The sequence below is a fragment of the Crinia signifera genome, chromosome 4 (genome assembly GCF_055691185.1).
Source record: "Crinia signifera chromosome 4, ASM5569118v1, whole genome shotgun sequence".
Classification (NCBI taxonomy): Eukaryota; Metazoa; Chordata; class Amphibia; order Anura; family Myobatrachidae; genus Crinia; species Crinia signifera.
In genome coordinates this window covers 203,132,480-203,147,308 of record NC_139220.1, presented here as the reverse complement: position 1 = coordinate 203,147,308, position 14,829 = coordinate 203,132,480, and the positions used below count along the sequence as shown (strand labels likewise).

Here is a 14,829-nt window from a genome sequence, read left to right as displayed (position 1 = left end):
GCAAGTAGGGAAGAGACTGTTAAATACTTGAACATGCATTGTAATTTCATGCACTTATTTTTTTATTACAGTATTTCCATTACTAGGCATTTCTGGCGCTGAAACATACAAGCTCTAAATCGGAGGCCTGCCCTGAATCTGAACTTGCAGGAGAACACTGGTATCTTAGAGGTTAATCATCTATTATATAACTGTGATATTTTTCTGTGTGCACTTATTTTTGCTCAATTTCTTCCTAAAAACGACCAATGGACAAATTATTTATTATGATCAAAAACGTATTGTGCTTCCCTGCCATTCAAAACAGAACTACATTTCCCAGTGTATGTATAACCATCCATTTAGCATATGCTCTTTAGCTTTTTTTTACATGTAAATAATTACTTATGTTGTATTGAGTTGCCAATAGCATTAGGTGGTAGTTCCATCAGCCACATAGGAGTCAGTAGCTTCTTACCTATGACACCCTGGATCCTGTTCCTCCTTGTCAGTGTAACTCTGGGAGTGTATGATGTCAGAGCCAAGCCGGTCAGATATTTGTCAGCAACTAAGTCCACAGTCATTAGGAGGACCTTGACATACTTCAGTAGGCACCATGTCTACAATCTTTCGAAAATGTTGCCATGTAACTGTTAATGGTTAGGTGTTATTGCGATGCTTAGGGTTACATGAATGTAAAGGGTTATGGTTAGGCACTATGGGGTGTGTAAACTGGGTTTGGTATGACTGCCCGACAATCAGGATCCTGACAGTCAGTATACGGTGATCAAAATCCCGTCTGGCGGTGCTCTGACAGGGGGGGGGGGGGGGGAACGTAAAGAATCCCCTTGCCGGTTCGGTGGCTTGACAAAATATGGGCTTGGTGGCTCACCACAGGTTCTATTCTCCCTCTATGGGGGTTGTGGACCCTCACAAGGGAGAATAGCCCCGTCAGCCAGGATCTCCCTGATGGATCACCGGCAGTCGGGATTCCGATGTCGGTATACTGAATGTCAAGATTCCGATTTTCGGGCAGTCACCCAGCACCCGTGTAAAACTTAGCTGTAGGGATAGGGGGGTTAATACTCACTGCAACACTGGAGCATTGAAGATCTGACTTGGTAGCCCGTGACTGCCGCGGCCCCAAACACTATGTTGGAGCAGCTACAGCCACTAGAGGAAGGTAAAAGACCATGCTTGTAAAAATATTATCCATGTAGACATGATGAATCTTGACATGGTGCCTGTCAGCATCAGCATATTGATAGTTTGACCCATGTTAACATTTTCATGTCATCCTAACGGTCAACAAATCATACAACACCCCCGAGAAGCTGGAGTTGCTGCCCCACTTGTTGCCTGCTAAGATGAGATGATATAATGTTTTGTTTTTTTTGGGGGGGGGGGTGAGGGATCTATGTGGGCCTATTGCGCTCCCACATCTTACACCGGACCTGGTGCTGTAAACTACTTTCATTGTTTTCATTTCTGCTGTGACGTTTCCTGCCTGATGAATGTAGAGCTTCACTGAGAGAGGAGTAGGATTTTCGACTATGTAAAGAATAATAATTTCTGAGTTATGTTACAAGTTCAACAACCATAACATCTTTGATATTTGCATATGAACATGTTAATTAATTGTACATGTGAGATAACAGTGGTTAGCAGGACATGTTACATGGTTATAAGGATTGAAAAACATTTCACTTTGGATAAAACTAAATGAAAATAGTAAAAAGGGATTTCAATGTATAAAAAACTAATATGGAAGCATGGAGGGTTCCTACAGTATATTAGCAGCTATTGTTCTTTGTCAATTGTATTTTATGCCATAATAACCAATCTCCATGAAATTTACATTTACTGCATGGTGATTTATGAATTGTTATTTACGTTTATAGGACAACAAAAACACTGCAGTAACTGTGGAATACTTATTAGCTGTTGCCATTTAATATGGTAGATTTCAAGAGTTGTTAAAGTTGCTTTTTTATCCCAAGCCACATTTTACATGCGGATGCGAGAAATATTCTTTAGGGCAAATATGCAACATTAAAATTAATATTAAAATGAATGTTTCTTGAGAATGGAAGCAGTGTGATCATGTAATGATATTGTAATAAATGTTAAGTATTAGTCTGCTAATATGGAAATTAAGGTTGTGTCTTCTTGAGAAAGAAAAAAATAAATAAATCATAAGAAAACTAATGGGTCTGATACATACGAAAAGTTGGGAAAAATATTAAACTCCAGTTCTGCTCCAGGAGACCTCAGGTCAAGCATGTAAACAAAGACTCTCGTATGATTTTCAGAAACACTGTATATTGTTAACTTGTATGCCTTGTACATATCCAGCACATACTGTACGCCATAACCGAGTTGGAAGTAAGCTCATTATGCTGCAGGCTATGTCTGACCTTAACATGGAACATAAATAGGGCTCCAATGTATCCCAGCTTCAGCCACTGGAAATGTGTTACTTGGAATAGTTTTTCTGACAAATGAAGCACCCAGATTAACACGAACAGATAGTCTTAGCGTACTACACTTGCTTAACATTTGTTGCCAAAGGAAAGCATAGGGTGTTAGATAGATTTTATACTACACAGATGCTGTCTATGGATTTGACTCCAAATTATGAGAGCACTAAACAAAAAAAAAATTATAGTTAGATGAGACCAAACTGGAATTTATGTGTACAGTATGTATATGAAACGGAGCATTTAAAATGAGCAGTTTGTAGGTATTGCATCTATTTTTGTATTTTACCAGCTATTCCTTCTTCAAAAGACAACTTAAACAGAAGAATAAAATAAAAACAAACACAGACTGCCACTGGAAAAACGAAAGGGAAGAGAAGGAACCTGATTTTTCTTAGGAAAAAAATGTTAACAGCCGTGTCACATTTTGTTGTTTTTGTTTTGATTTTTTGCATATTTTATAACATTGGGATTTGGCTACCAAGTTTGGGTGTTTTGCCCTTTTTTTTTTCAGTATTTGACAATGCCCTTTATGATGATGTTGGCATAATTAGCGTATAGCATATAGTATGCAATAGTATGGACTGACAAAAAGATCCAGCAGATCGGACCAATATAGAAGGCACACGTCTTGGGCCAAATGTAATAGGGTGATAGAAACAGAAACTCAGACTTTTTGAGAGATTTTCCGATTTTTTTAAAACGGCAATCAATTACATGGAAAAATCAACCTGGTTTTGCAGTTGAAATGATTGCTGTTTTAAAAATTTGGGAAATGTGTCACTTTCTGATTCTCACACCCCATTGCATTTGGCCCTTAGTGTGTATCTATTATGCCACTGCGGTTGTGCGCAATATCATCTGTTGGCCATACATGCAGGGCCAACAGGGTATGTGGTTAGTGAGTGCCATGCTGCCAAATGAAGCACGGACCCTGCCATTGTTCTGTCACTGCCCACATCAGCAAATGTGTATTCACTTGCATGTGCCCCCCCCCCCCCATAGGTCCCGTTGCTGCCGATGTTGGCCTGGGTACACATTGTAAATGTATATTGTGTACCCAACTTTGATCAGCACCTTTAGGGACAGTTTGGGAAATTGTAGATCTATTATTTATATAAATTCATAGCTAATCCATAGCTGAGAAATGTTTAAAAAAGTTCTGTTTACTGTCACATCCTGTATGTCATTCATCTAGATTTAAAAAAAGAAAATACATTACGCAAGCACTCCTTTAACACTAGAGGAATATAAATGATTGACCTTATTTTTAGTACCTTGTAACTATGGCAGCATTTGTCAAGCCTTTATAATATGCTTTACTTTGCCCAGTACTAGTAAATAAAATTAGGGTATAGTATAACTGACAGTTGGGATTCTGACTGTCATTTCTCCGACATCAGAATCCTGACTATCAAGAGCCCAACACAAGGTGCTCAAGGGGCGAGTGCATTCAAGCCCCTTGTGGGGTCACTGTGCTTGCTACCTATTCTATTCTCCCACATGGGAAAACAGCCTGTGTAAGACAGGATTCCAACAGTTGGGCTCCTGACAGTCAGGATTCCGATGTCAGATAAACGACCATCGGAATCCCGACTGTCGGCGAGTCATCCGGCACCCTAAAGTTACTGAAGAATAATTTTTATAGAATCGATAGTGGAATTGTGTGCTGGTTAACCAGTGATCATAGAAATAAAGATTTTATTTAACATATTGTTGGTGTTATTCAAGTGGGTGTACAAGGTACCTTAAAGAACATTGCATTCTGCGAGCAGCTGCAGAACCATATGAGTCTAGTAGCAGCTACAAGTGGTACTTCGGTATCATTCTTCACTTATTAGATCATTAGTGAGGCGTCAGGGGTAGGGTCGCACTTGTGGTGGAGGCGATCCGGGGTACTGGACTATATAGTTCTGCTAACTGATATTAACTGACATTTTGTTTTCGAGTACGTCTTAAAAACTAGCAATCTGTTCTAGTGCCATTACTAGAAAATATATTTTATATATTATTTCATACTCTCGGTTCCTATACTGTATTTCCCACATTTGTGGGGAAAACAAACACAGTTTGAATGTAAAATAACATATATGAGAATAAAAATAGAAAGTAACATGACAAAATTAGTATTAAGTAATCCAGTTGAAACCTCACTTAAGGAAAAAATACAACATATACAGTACCAATCTCCACGTTGAAAAAAAAAAAAAAAAAAGAAATCAGAAAAAAAAAAAAAATGTCCAGTAGTAAGAATATTGCAAGACTCGAACAGCACCAGATACAGTCAAATTATTTTGCCTTATTGGAGCTGGAGCCATTGCAGTTTGTAATACATGAAACCATCTTTGTTGCAGTATAAAATATGGCCATAAAAAAATTCCTTTTATTTATTATGAGTCCACCCTGCAGTGCACAAATCAGAATGACATCACGTGAGGAGAGTCACCTACTCTCCACCTGGTTTTCTTTGGCTGCTTATTTGCTCCCAGAATGCACCGTTGTGATTGATGCTGGTCTCGGTCTGCGATCTCCGCCTACTGTTGTGATTGCTGAAGTGGAGGAGGTGACTCCAGACAGAAAGCTATATGGGGCAGATGGAGGCTTACCTGGAAAAGAAAGAAAAAAAATATATATATATAACCGTTTTGTAGCTACCAGGATGGATATTTGGAGTCATTCATATTTTCATTTGGTAAAGATCTGCAATGGAAAATATACAAGTTAAAAAAAATGCTGGTATTGCACTTCGTCGTTCCAGGAATGCCGGAGCTACTGTTGTGTCAGGCCCATGGGACATCTAGCTGCTTACAGTTTGTGTACTATTAAAGGAGGAATAAATCCACCAAATAGGAAGTTCTAATCAACCAGTTACTGATTTTAGTGATTTCATAATAAAATATCAAATACCGATAAAAAATATATATAAAATAATGCGATAATAATAATCTCACTATTCATACAGCAATGGTAACAGTTATCCATAGAATAGGTCTAGACTAGTAATATATTTTCCATAGCCTCACACAGTAGCTTGGTAAGGCACTTAAGGCCTAATTCTGACATGTACGCTAGGCTGCATATACAGGTCTGCGCCGCCACATTCTAGGGGGATGTATATGAGAATACATCCCCCTCTCGCATGCTGCCAAAGGGGACATAAATCCATTAGATATTCACTGACCAGAGGGGGGCAGGGATTTTTCCACGGGTCCGTTGAAGGGGCTCAAATCCTGTTTCCCCCTCCCATTGCAGGGAGCGAGAGAAAACGAACTGCTGCTGCAGCCTCCCCTCTCTGCTTAGTGATGTGTACCAAGTGGGGAAGAGAGGCATCTGCAGCCTTACCTCTCCTTCTCCCTGCGTCTGGGTGTACCCGGTGCCCATCGGACCATGCAGGCTTACTTACTTATTCATTTTTATTTCTTTTTTTAAGGCAGCGGCCTGGCCACACCTCCTCTCACTGATTTTACTGGGGCCCAGCAGAACTGTCGGTGCCCCTGCAAACAAGTAGTAGGAGCCCAAACAAAAGATGACAGAAAATATGCATAATAAAATGTAAAGTAATTAGTGATAACAGCAAAACATCACTTCAGAATGCATTCATGTTCTAGACTTCACGGCTTTGCTTCAAGCCAGTGTTGTCCCGAGACATTTACTGTTGCAATGGCACAAATGTATTTCCTAATTCCGCACAAATTGGATATAGACTTCTCTCTTAGGCGATATGGTTTATCAATTCAATCAATATGGCAGAGTAGGACAGGGAAGAATCCTGAAAGGTTTTAGTGGCTCAGACCCGTTTTAAATACCATTTTGAAATACAGGGCCTTAAACGTTTAAGCAATGTGAAAGCAGCATAACTATTTTTGTCTAGGCCAAGTTGAATGTTTGTACGCTTAATTATATGATATGCTACATACAGATATATAAGCATGCTGATATACAACAATATGCCATTGCAGAACTTCTCTCTACCACTTGGTGATCTATTGTCAAAAATAAAATGGCGTAGCCTGGCCACAGAAGATGAATTACTTGGCCTCAGTGCATTTTGGTCTCAAGAAAAGTCTCTTACTTGTATAGATCCTTCAGTAATAAAGACACCGTCACATGCAGGTTCATTTAGCTGCTGAAGTTTGTTCTAGCAAAACTTGTATTTGTGTTAATATGCCACACAAAAGCACTTTCGTGATCGAGCCAGATTTCAGCATATTAAATGTTTTACACAGTCTCTGTTCTCGGTGTATCCAGTATGGACCTTATTCTGGTTGATGCGCTCCCATGCAAATTCACACAGGAGCGCAATGTTTTTCTTGTGCGAGCGCTATGTGTGAGCGGCCACGGCAAATAGTGTGTTTGCCGGGTGCTCGCACACAACAGAGTGGGGGCAGGGGTGCGTCCATGGGAATGCCCAGCGTTTCATGGGCGTTCCCATGAAAATGCTGGGTGTTCTCATGGTAATGCCCCAATGATGCAGGTGCCGGGGGCGAGCAGCTGACATCACCGGATGTAAGCTGCCTGCCCTGTCCTCATACAGGACACACGCAAAATTAAGACACCAGAGAGTGTCTTAGTTTTCTATGTACGCTCCACATCATTCGATGGTCAGTGACCATCGTATGATGTGGTACTCACCCCCTAGGCTGCGAACGGATGTTTATACAAAACATCCATTCGCAGCCGTGTGGGCGAATTCGTCATGCTAAAGGGGGACGGGCTTAAAAAGACACGCATCGCTGCGAACTTCGCAGCCCTGCATGTCAACCAGAATAACCTCCTATGTGTGTCTGTGTAATATGCGTGTGTGAGTGACACAGGTGGAATGGTACTAATATGTATTTTATATTAATAAATAGTATTAAAAGGCATCCAAGATTCGGGCTACCAAGTCTACCAAATATGCAACTTGCAAGAGGGTTATTCAGTCCTGATCGCTGCTGTGCAAATTTACAGAGCCCTGTGATCAGATAGCCACTGCCCAGACAGAATGAAAACCCGCCATGTGCAAGTCTGCAAATGACTTGCGAAAATATCGCTGATGAGCTGCAAATCAATACGCAACTCACTCACCATTGAATGATTTTTCTAGAGTGCGCAGTGTGCGGAACCCTGACACTTCCATCAAGGGTCGGAGCTTATGTCACACACCCGCCCTGAAAATGCAATGGCAAGCCTGCGTTCTTACCGACACTCCCAGAAAAAGGTCGGTTACCACCCCCTCAAACGCCAACTTGTGAGGGGATTGCAATTATAAAAAATTTTTTTTTTTGTTTGTTGCGGTTTAACCTCACGCATACACATTTTGAGTCATATGAATGCGCAGTCATTCGATAGTCTATCAGCTTGCAACAGCGATCAGCTCTGAATAACACCCTTAATCTCCCCTTCGTTATGCAAAACCATAAACATGATTTACCAGCATGTGTAAAATTCTCACACAGTAAAATACTTTTAGTAGTGTAACAACTCTGGGGTTATTCAGACCTAATCGCTGTGCCAGGCTGGCCTGCCCATTATGTGGGCTACGCAGCAGAGTAAGGCACCATAATAATCAGGGAGCTGACAGTGTCCCTGATTACCATGGCACCTTACTGTGCTCTCATGGTAACGGGCAAACAGGGAGTCGGGGACAGCCGGGCAAAGGGGTATATTCAATGGATGCCGTATCATTCTGAAATTCATTTAAGGGAATAGATCCGTCATACATTATTCAATGCAGTGGCCAAATTGTTAGGAGTCCCAGTGGACTGCACGACTGATTGAAATATACTTGCTGGAGGAACAGACAAACGGAGGCAGGATTGATGAAACTCAATGCTTTATCAGGATCATAAATCAGGAACAGGAACAGGTACAGGTATTAGAACACGAACAGGTATTAGGCAAGCTATAGCAATACAGACAAGGCTGAAAAAGCTATAACCATACAGACAAGGCTGAAAAAGCTATCACTGGCCCTGAGCTCAGGGCAAATAGAGTTTTTAAACCAGCAGAGACCAATCGCTGCAGCACACAGAGACAGGCCCCTTAATGATCAATATGTGCTGCAGCTGGGAATGGCATTCTGAGAACAGCCCAGTCCAGCTGATTACACCAGCTGGAACTGCTCTCAGAAGCCACAGTTCTGCATGCAGAACCGAACAGCAGCACCTCTGGCCACCCACAGGTACTGCAGACCAAGAAATGATAGCAGCACCTCTGGCCACACAGAGGTACTGCAAGGTGAACATAACCACAACAGCACCTCTGTGTAACCAGAGGCACCGCAGACCAGACAATGACAGCAGCACCTCTGGCCAAACAGAGGCACTGCAAGGTGGACATAACAACAGCAGCACCTCTGTGTAACCAGAGGCACTGCAGACCAAACGAGACATAAATGGCAGTCCTGACACAAATTCGGATGTCTGATTTGGCTGCTGATTGATGCTCACCTGGCCGGTGTGGGAGGCAGCAGTAGCCGAGATGGGGCCGCGTGAGCCAGCATCACGGGACAGGTGAGTGTGGCGGGTGGGTACGGTAGGTGGCAGGAGGGTACGGAAGGAGGTGGAGAGGAGGACCGCGCCACGTAAGCTGCTGCTGCTCACCTGGTGCCACCCTCCCTGCCTCAATCCAACATCATGTCACATTGAGATTGTAAGAAGGTCCATGTTCCCTGAAATGTGTAACACAACCGCTCACCATTGGATGATATTTCCAGTGTGTGCAGTCTGTGTGTAGTCAGGACCTATTCGGCCAGTGTGACAGAAGCAGGCTGATCAGGGCCGAAGCTTACATCACACATACTTCAAGAAAAAGACTCCGCACACCTTTGTTTTTTCCAACACTCCTAGCAAAACAGCCGGGTAATACCCCCACATGCCAGCTTCCTGTCAATCAACATGCATAGGGCCAGCAATAAAACATAACACTGTATTTTAATCATAGGATGGTCTCATGCATACGTACGGTGAGTTATATGCATGAACAGTCGATCGATAAACGCCAGGCCTGTGAATTCGCAGGTCTCAATAACCTTCTGTGTTGAGATACTGGCACCGGCATTCTCATACCCATATGAGAGATGTATTCAATGTGGCGGCGAGGGGGGGGTTTGCACGGCAAGGATGTCTTATTTTCGATGAGGAAAAGCCATCCTCAGCTTCCAACCCCCCTTGTTGTATTCACTGTTTTGCTGGAATCCCCCTAAATGGCAAGGTTCACTGCATTTTGTGGTAAGCCAGCCCGTTTTGATGGTCACACTCGCATTTTCTAACTCGCTCAATGTTACCAGTGAGGTGGAAACAGTGAATGAAGGGGGGGTAGTTGAATACTCTGACGGTGAGCTATATCTTGCCGTCACAGCACTGAATACACACCATAGTCATTGATGACGTACTTCTACCATCCAGACGTATTATATTGTGTACTGTAGCCATAATATTTACTAGCACCACTACAAGGCCACATCTCTTGGCATAAACCAGATGCATACATGATTGTTTGCTTTAAGAATAATGGAGGGACATATGCTCACAGTACAGAGCTGAATGAGTCATGCGCTATGAATAGCTTTGCAACCTTAATATTATGAGTAATTTTTGGGGTGCATTTATTGTTTGATATTCCTTCCAACTCAGCATGTTATCATGCGTCCCAGTGGGCTTTACTAACCTTTTCTAGCAGTTTGACATCTGCACCCTGATGAATTAACATAGTATTTTGCAGTTATAGTTGGACAAATAAGTCTGTTGAATATTTTCCTATGCAGGTTACAGTTATTGGAAAATATTCTGGTTTCCTGTTGGATACAGTTTAGTTAGAATAGATTCTGAACGCCAGAGAGAACTGTCTGCATTGTGTCACTGCATTATAATCCTTTTTTTTTTGTTAAATGAGATTTCAGGACACTGAAATGAATATGCTCTGCTGAAGTATCCTTTGCTTAAAGATGGAATAGATGGGCAGACAATAATGCAGCAATTACGCAATACTGTAGGTTGTAAAAAGCCAAGATTGCTGTCAAATACAGCCATTAGTTGGTCATGGAATTCAACTATTGCTCAGTCAAAACAAATACAAAGGTATTCCATGTAATGCAGAGAACTTAAATGATGATAAAATAATTTGCAGTTCTAAATCCTATATACTGTAACAAAAGGCTAATGCTGCTCCTATGGGGAGAATTCAAGTATTGTGTGCACCGGCGGCCACTAAATGTTGCTTAATAGAGCAATCCACGTTCAGGCACGCAGAGACGCCAGTGCGGAAAATACTGTTAACTAGTAAATACTAAAAAGTGCCCACACACTGTAAGATTTTTTAAATGATATGGCCTTTCCAACCAACCGGAACAACCAAGCATTTAAAAACATACCGGGTGTGGGCTAGTTGAATGCTGTGCTTGTGAAGTGCAGCTTGGGGGGAAAATTGCTGCTCTGCTCCCGACACTGACATTGCATGCACCTCTGCATTGGGCTCATCGTCTCAGATGCAAATGAGACAAAGAAACACTTACAGACATTTACAAAAAACAACTGAGCACCAAAACAGCAACAATTGGCATGTATATTTGTATTCTTTACCTGGAAAAAATAAATCTCCAACATTGGACAACATAATTCTGTTTTTAGCTGTGTAATTAGTCTACTGTCCCAAGACATTAATATACTTCTGATTTAACAAGCACAGTAGATAGCTGTTTTGGTCATTACTACTTTCTAATTTATGATTTCTTGCTCAGCCTGTGTTTTCGGGAACATTACAGAATTCCCATGAATCTTCATTTTCCAGGATGTGTCCATGAGGTGTCCAGCTGTCTAGTCTGGTAGTTGTATTGGAATAAGATTACATTACACTGCGCCATTCATCTTAGTAATATAGTTAGAGACCAATGTACCCAGTGTTTTTGTTACTGGAAATGTAAAATGCTGAATGTTCTATATTATAGACAAATGGTTTTACTACATATCACACTAACACTGAAGCTAGTGATTATAGTTCAACACGGATAAAAACTCATACACTAAAGATAGTCAGAGTTTATTATTATTTAATTTGCAATAATTATTAATAATGTCACATTTCTGAATTTTGTAATGATAGAACACACACTGCTAAAAAAAAGGGAACATTTAAACAAAACAATGTAACTCCAAGTCAACCACACTTCAGTGAAATCAAACTGTGCACTGATTGACAATCAATTTTGCATGCTGTTGTGCAAATGGAATAGATACAAGGTGGAAATTATAGGCAATTAGCAAGACATCCCCAATAAATTAGTTGTTCTGCAGGTGGTGACCTCAGCTCCTATGCGTTCTGGCTGATGTTGTGGTCACTTTTGAAAGCTGGCGGTGCTTTCACTCTAGTGGTAGCATGAGACTGAGTTTACAACCCACACAAGTGGCTCAGGTAGTGCAGCTCATCCAGGATGGCACATCAATGCGAGCTGTGGCAAGAAGGTTTGCTGTGTCTGTCAGTGTAGTGTCCAGAGCATGGAGGCGCTACCAGGAGACAGGCCAGTACATCAGGAGATGTGGAGGAGGCTGTAGGAGGGCAACAACCCAGCAGAAGGACCGCTACCTCTGCCTTTGTGCAAGGAGGAAGGCCTGAACATCCCGGTAAACATGAAATACTCCAGCGGCTAAATTCATCTATGCCCTGCTGCAAAATCTTGGAGAATATACCAGGACTGTCATTTGTGCAGACTCCAGCGCTAAGAAAGCACTGTCCGCAAAATAGAGAGGACTCTGACTTTAATAGCCACCTATCCATCCTCCAGTGGTGAGATACATATTTTGTCAGTTCAAAGACGTTACTATATTGCCAAAAAACTGAGGACCAAAAACGCCAGATAAATTGTGCCATCCCCATGCCAATGTGCTATTTATTTCAGACCTTTCATTTTACAGAATTATTTACTTCTGTCATATTTTAATTAATATTAATGTTTTAATAATAAAGTCATTAATGTGTAGACAGTCCCGCATGTTTATATGTTAAAATTGTTTACTGCTTAGTGCTGCTTCTTTTTCCATTTTCCATTTGTATGCACATTTGAGGTGTTTGACCTCACCCAAGCAGCAGCTTATTAGCGAGACCGCTCTTAAAGGCCCCTGGACACACCTATTGGTAAATTGTACTGAATCCAATTGAGTACATCTGGGGCATCATGTCTCGGTCCATCCACCAATGCCACGTTGCACCACAGACTGTCCAGGAGTTGGCGGATGCTTTAGTCCAGGTCTGGGAGAAGATCCCTCAGGAGACCATCCGCCACCTCATCAGGAGCATGCCCAGGCATTGTAGGGAGGTCATACAGGCACGTGGAGGTCACACACACTACTTCCGCCAAGCTCAATAATTTTACTGCACTGCTCTAGAAAGTGGGCAAACAGGCACACCAACTCAGCACACTACACAATGTACGTTCTGTACATTGCTGCTAAGGTAAAGGACTTTGTGTAGGGTTAGTATTACTGTATGTATAAATGACACCAATAATCCACCTAAAATGGTTTTGTGCCTCAGTTTTTTACTATGGGCTGCTTTCAATCAGTATTTTTTACTATGTGCTGTATTCAGTCTTGGCCAATATTTTTGACAGGAGGAGATATCGGCCATCAGTATTTAATCCCAGTCTTTTTTGTCTGGGACTGGTCTGTGCAGATTCGAGTTGGTTTAAAGTCCAATCTGCATTATCGAAAATGTCTGATAGAATGTCAAATCTATTTCGATAGTCAGAAACACAGACCCAACATTAAATAATGTCCTAATCTTGTCACTTGTCAGAAATATCGGCCATAATTAAATACTCCCATTAATTGTTGGTTGCCACATAATGCATTACTATAAGGGGGTATTCAATCTCCCGCAGCTATCTTCCATCAGGGGAGATGGCCGCGGGGCCCTATTCAATGCTGTCTTTCTGGACAGCATTGAACAGGGGATCTCAGCAGAATGAACCCGACTTCACAAGCAGTTGGCTCGTTCTACCGAGAACGGTCGGGAAGTGACGAGCTCACGGCTGCAGCTCGTGGCCATGCCCCCTTCTTGTCCCGCTGCAGGCGGGACATTGAATCCCGCCTGCAAATTCTCGGTCGAGCAGACCGAGAACGGGACAGGGTCACGGCAGTCAGGCCAGCTGGACAGCCGTGACCCAAGTTTCAATACAAATGTTTTTTAATGGGTTTTAGCAGACATCCTTCATATAAATATGTCCACAGCACATTGCACATAAAAAAATACCATTATGATTTTTATGTATTAAATCTTTTTCATTTAAAAGAAATGGGATTACTGGATACATTAAGAGGTGTGAACACATTTCAAAATGTTGCAATACAACTCAAAAATCAAACTTTAGAATAGTGACAGAATTCACCAGGCGTAGCATTGGGCATATGCCAGAAATCAGCTAGTAAGCAGTTGGTGGCATACTGTAACATATGTGCCTTATTCCGTTACCACTGTAAACTGAGATATTGGGGATTAGTAAGAGGCACAGTAGTACTGTGACTAAAAGTGATCTTTTTTAATAATTTGCTGAACGGTCACTGACAAAAAAAGTTCCAGGTTTCTTACATATTCTGCAAAATGTACTGCAGCAGTTTATTGTCAAATAGTAATTTCTTCTATTGGATAAGCCTTATAGTATTGGCTGACATGCTTTCAATTCAGCTACGCCCCCTGCTGGGCATACATAGTGGCTTCATATATGATATTGTCAAAATGCTACCAGAAACTGTTCAGCATCTGTTTCAACTGAAGCACTGGATCTTATGTCTCTACACTAGTAAAGGTTTTTAAAATCTTTATAGCAAAATAGCAGATCTACCACTAAATTACATGATGGATAAATAAATCTAATCTTGTTTGTATGAAAGTGCAGCAGAAGAACACAGACCACATGCCTGCCATAGTAATCATCCTATATAATGAAAGGCGGTACTTGTGTATTATCACGGCGCCCACAATGTTCATCTTAGTACATCGCATGCGATATAACAGCATGCGATGCGATCCGATTTCCCGAAGCATAGCGAGCCCGCGAGGGGCGGCGGTACGCGTCCTTCAACCTTTTTATACCAAAACTATCCACGTTGGCGTACAGTTGATTTTATATAGTGTGGCGAGCGCAGCGAGCCCCACGAGGGGACGCGGATGACTTCACATGTATTCCGCGACCCCTCGCGGGGCTTGCCACGCTTCGGGCTCTTATTCCTCGTCCGTTCGCCACGCTGCGCTCACCACACTATCTACAATCAACTCCACGCCGACGTGGATAGTGGGGGTATGAAAAGGTCAGAGGACGCGTACCACGCTTGCCACGCTTTGGGTTGGCGTTCATAGTGGGGGTTGCTTTGACAATGGGGGGGCATTTAACATTCTG

The 14,829-nt window shown here is 42.0% G+C and overlaps 1 protein-coding gene across 1 annotated transcript in view; it reads right to left on the bottom strand.

Moving 5' to 3' along the window:
- Nucleotides 1-1,386: 1,386 nt before the first annotated feature.
- The window catches only part of CAMK1D (calcium/calmodulin dependent protein kinase ID), a 305,687-nt gene continuing 292,244 nt past the window's right edge, over nt 1,387-14,829 (bottom strand). The window contains exon 11 of the mRNA XM_083183472.1: nt 1,387-5,065. Within this exon, the coding sequence (XP_083039598.1) occupies nt 4,935-5,065 (131 nt within the window). The 3' untranslated portion in view covers nt 1,387-4,934. The remainder of the gene's footprint in view (nt 5,066-14,829) is intronic.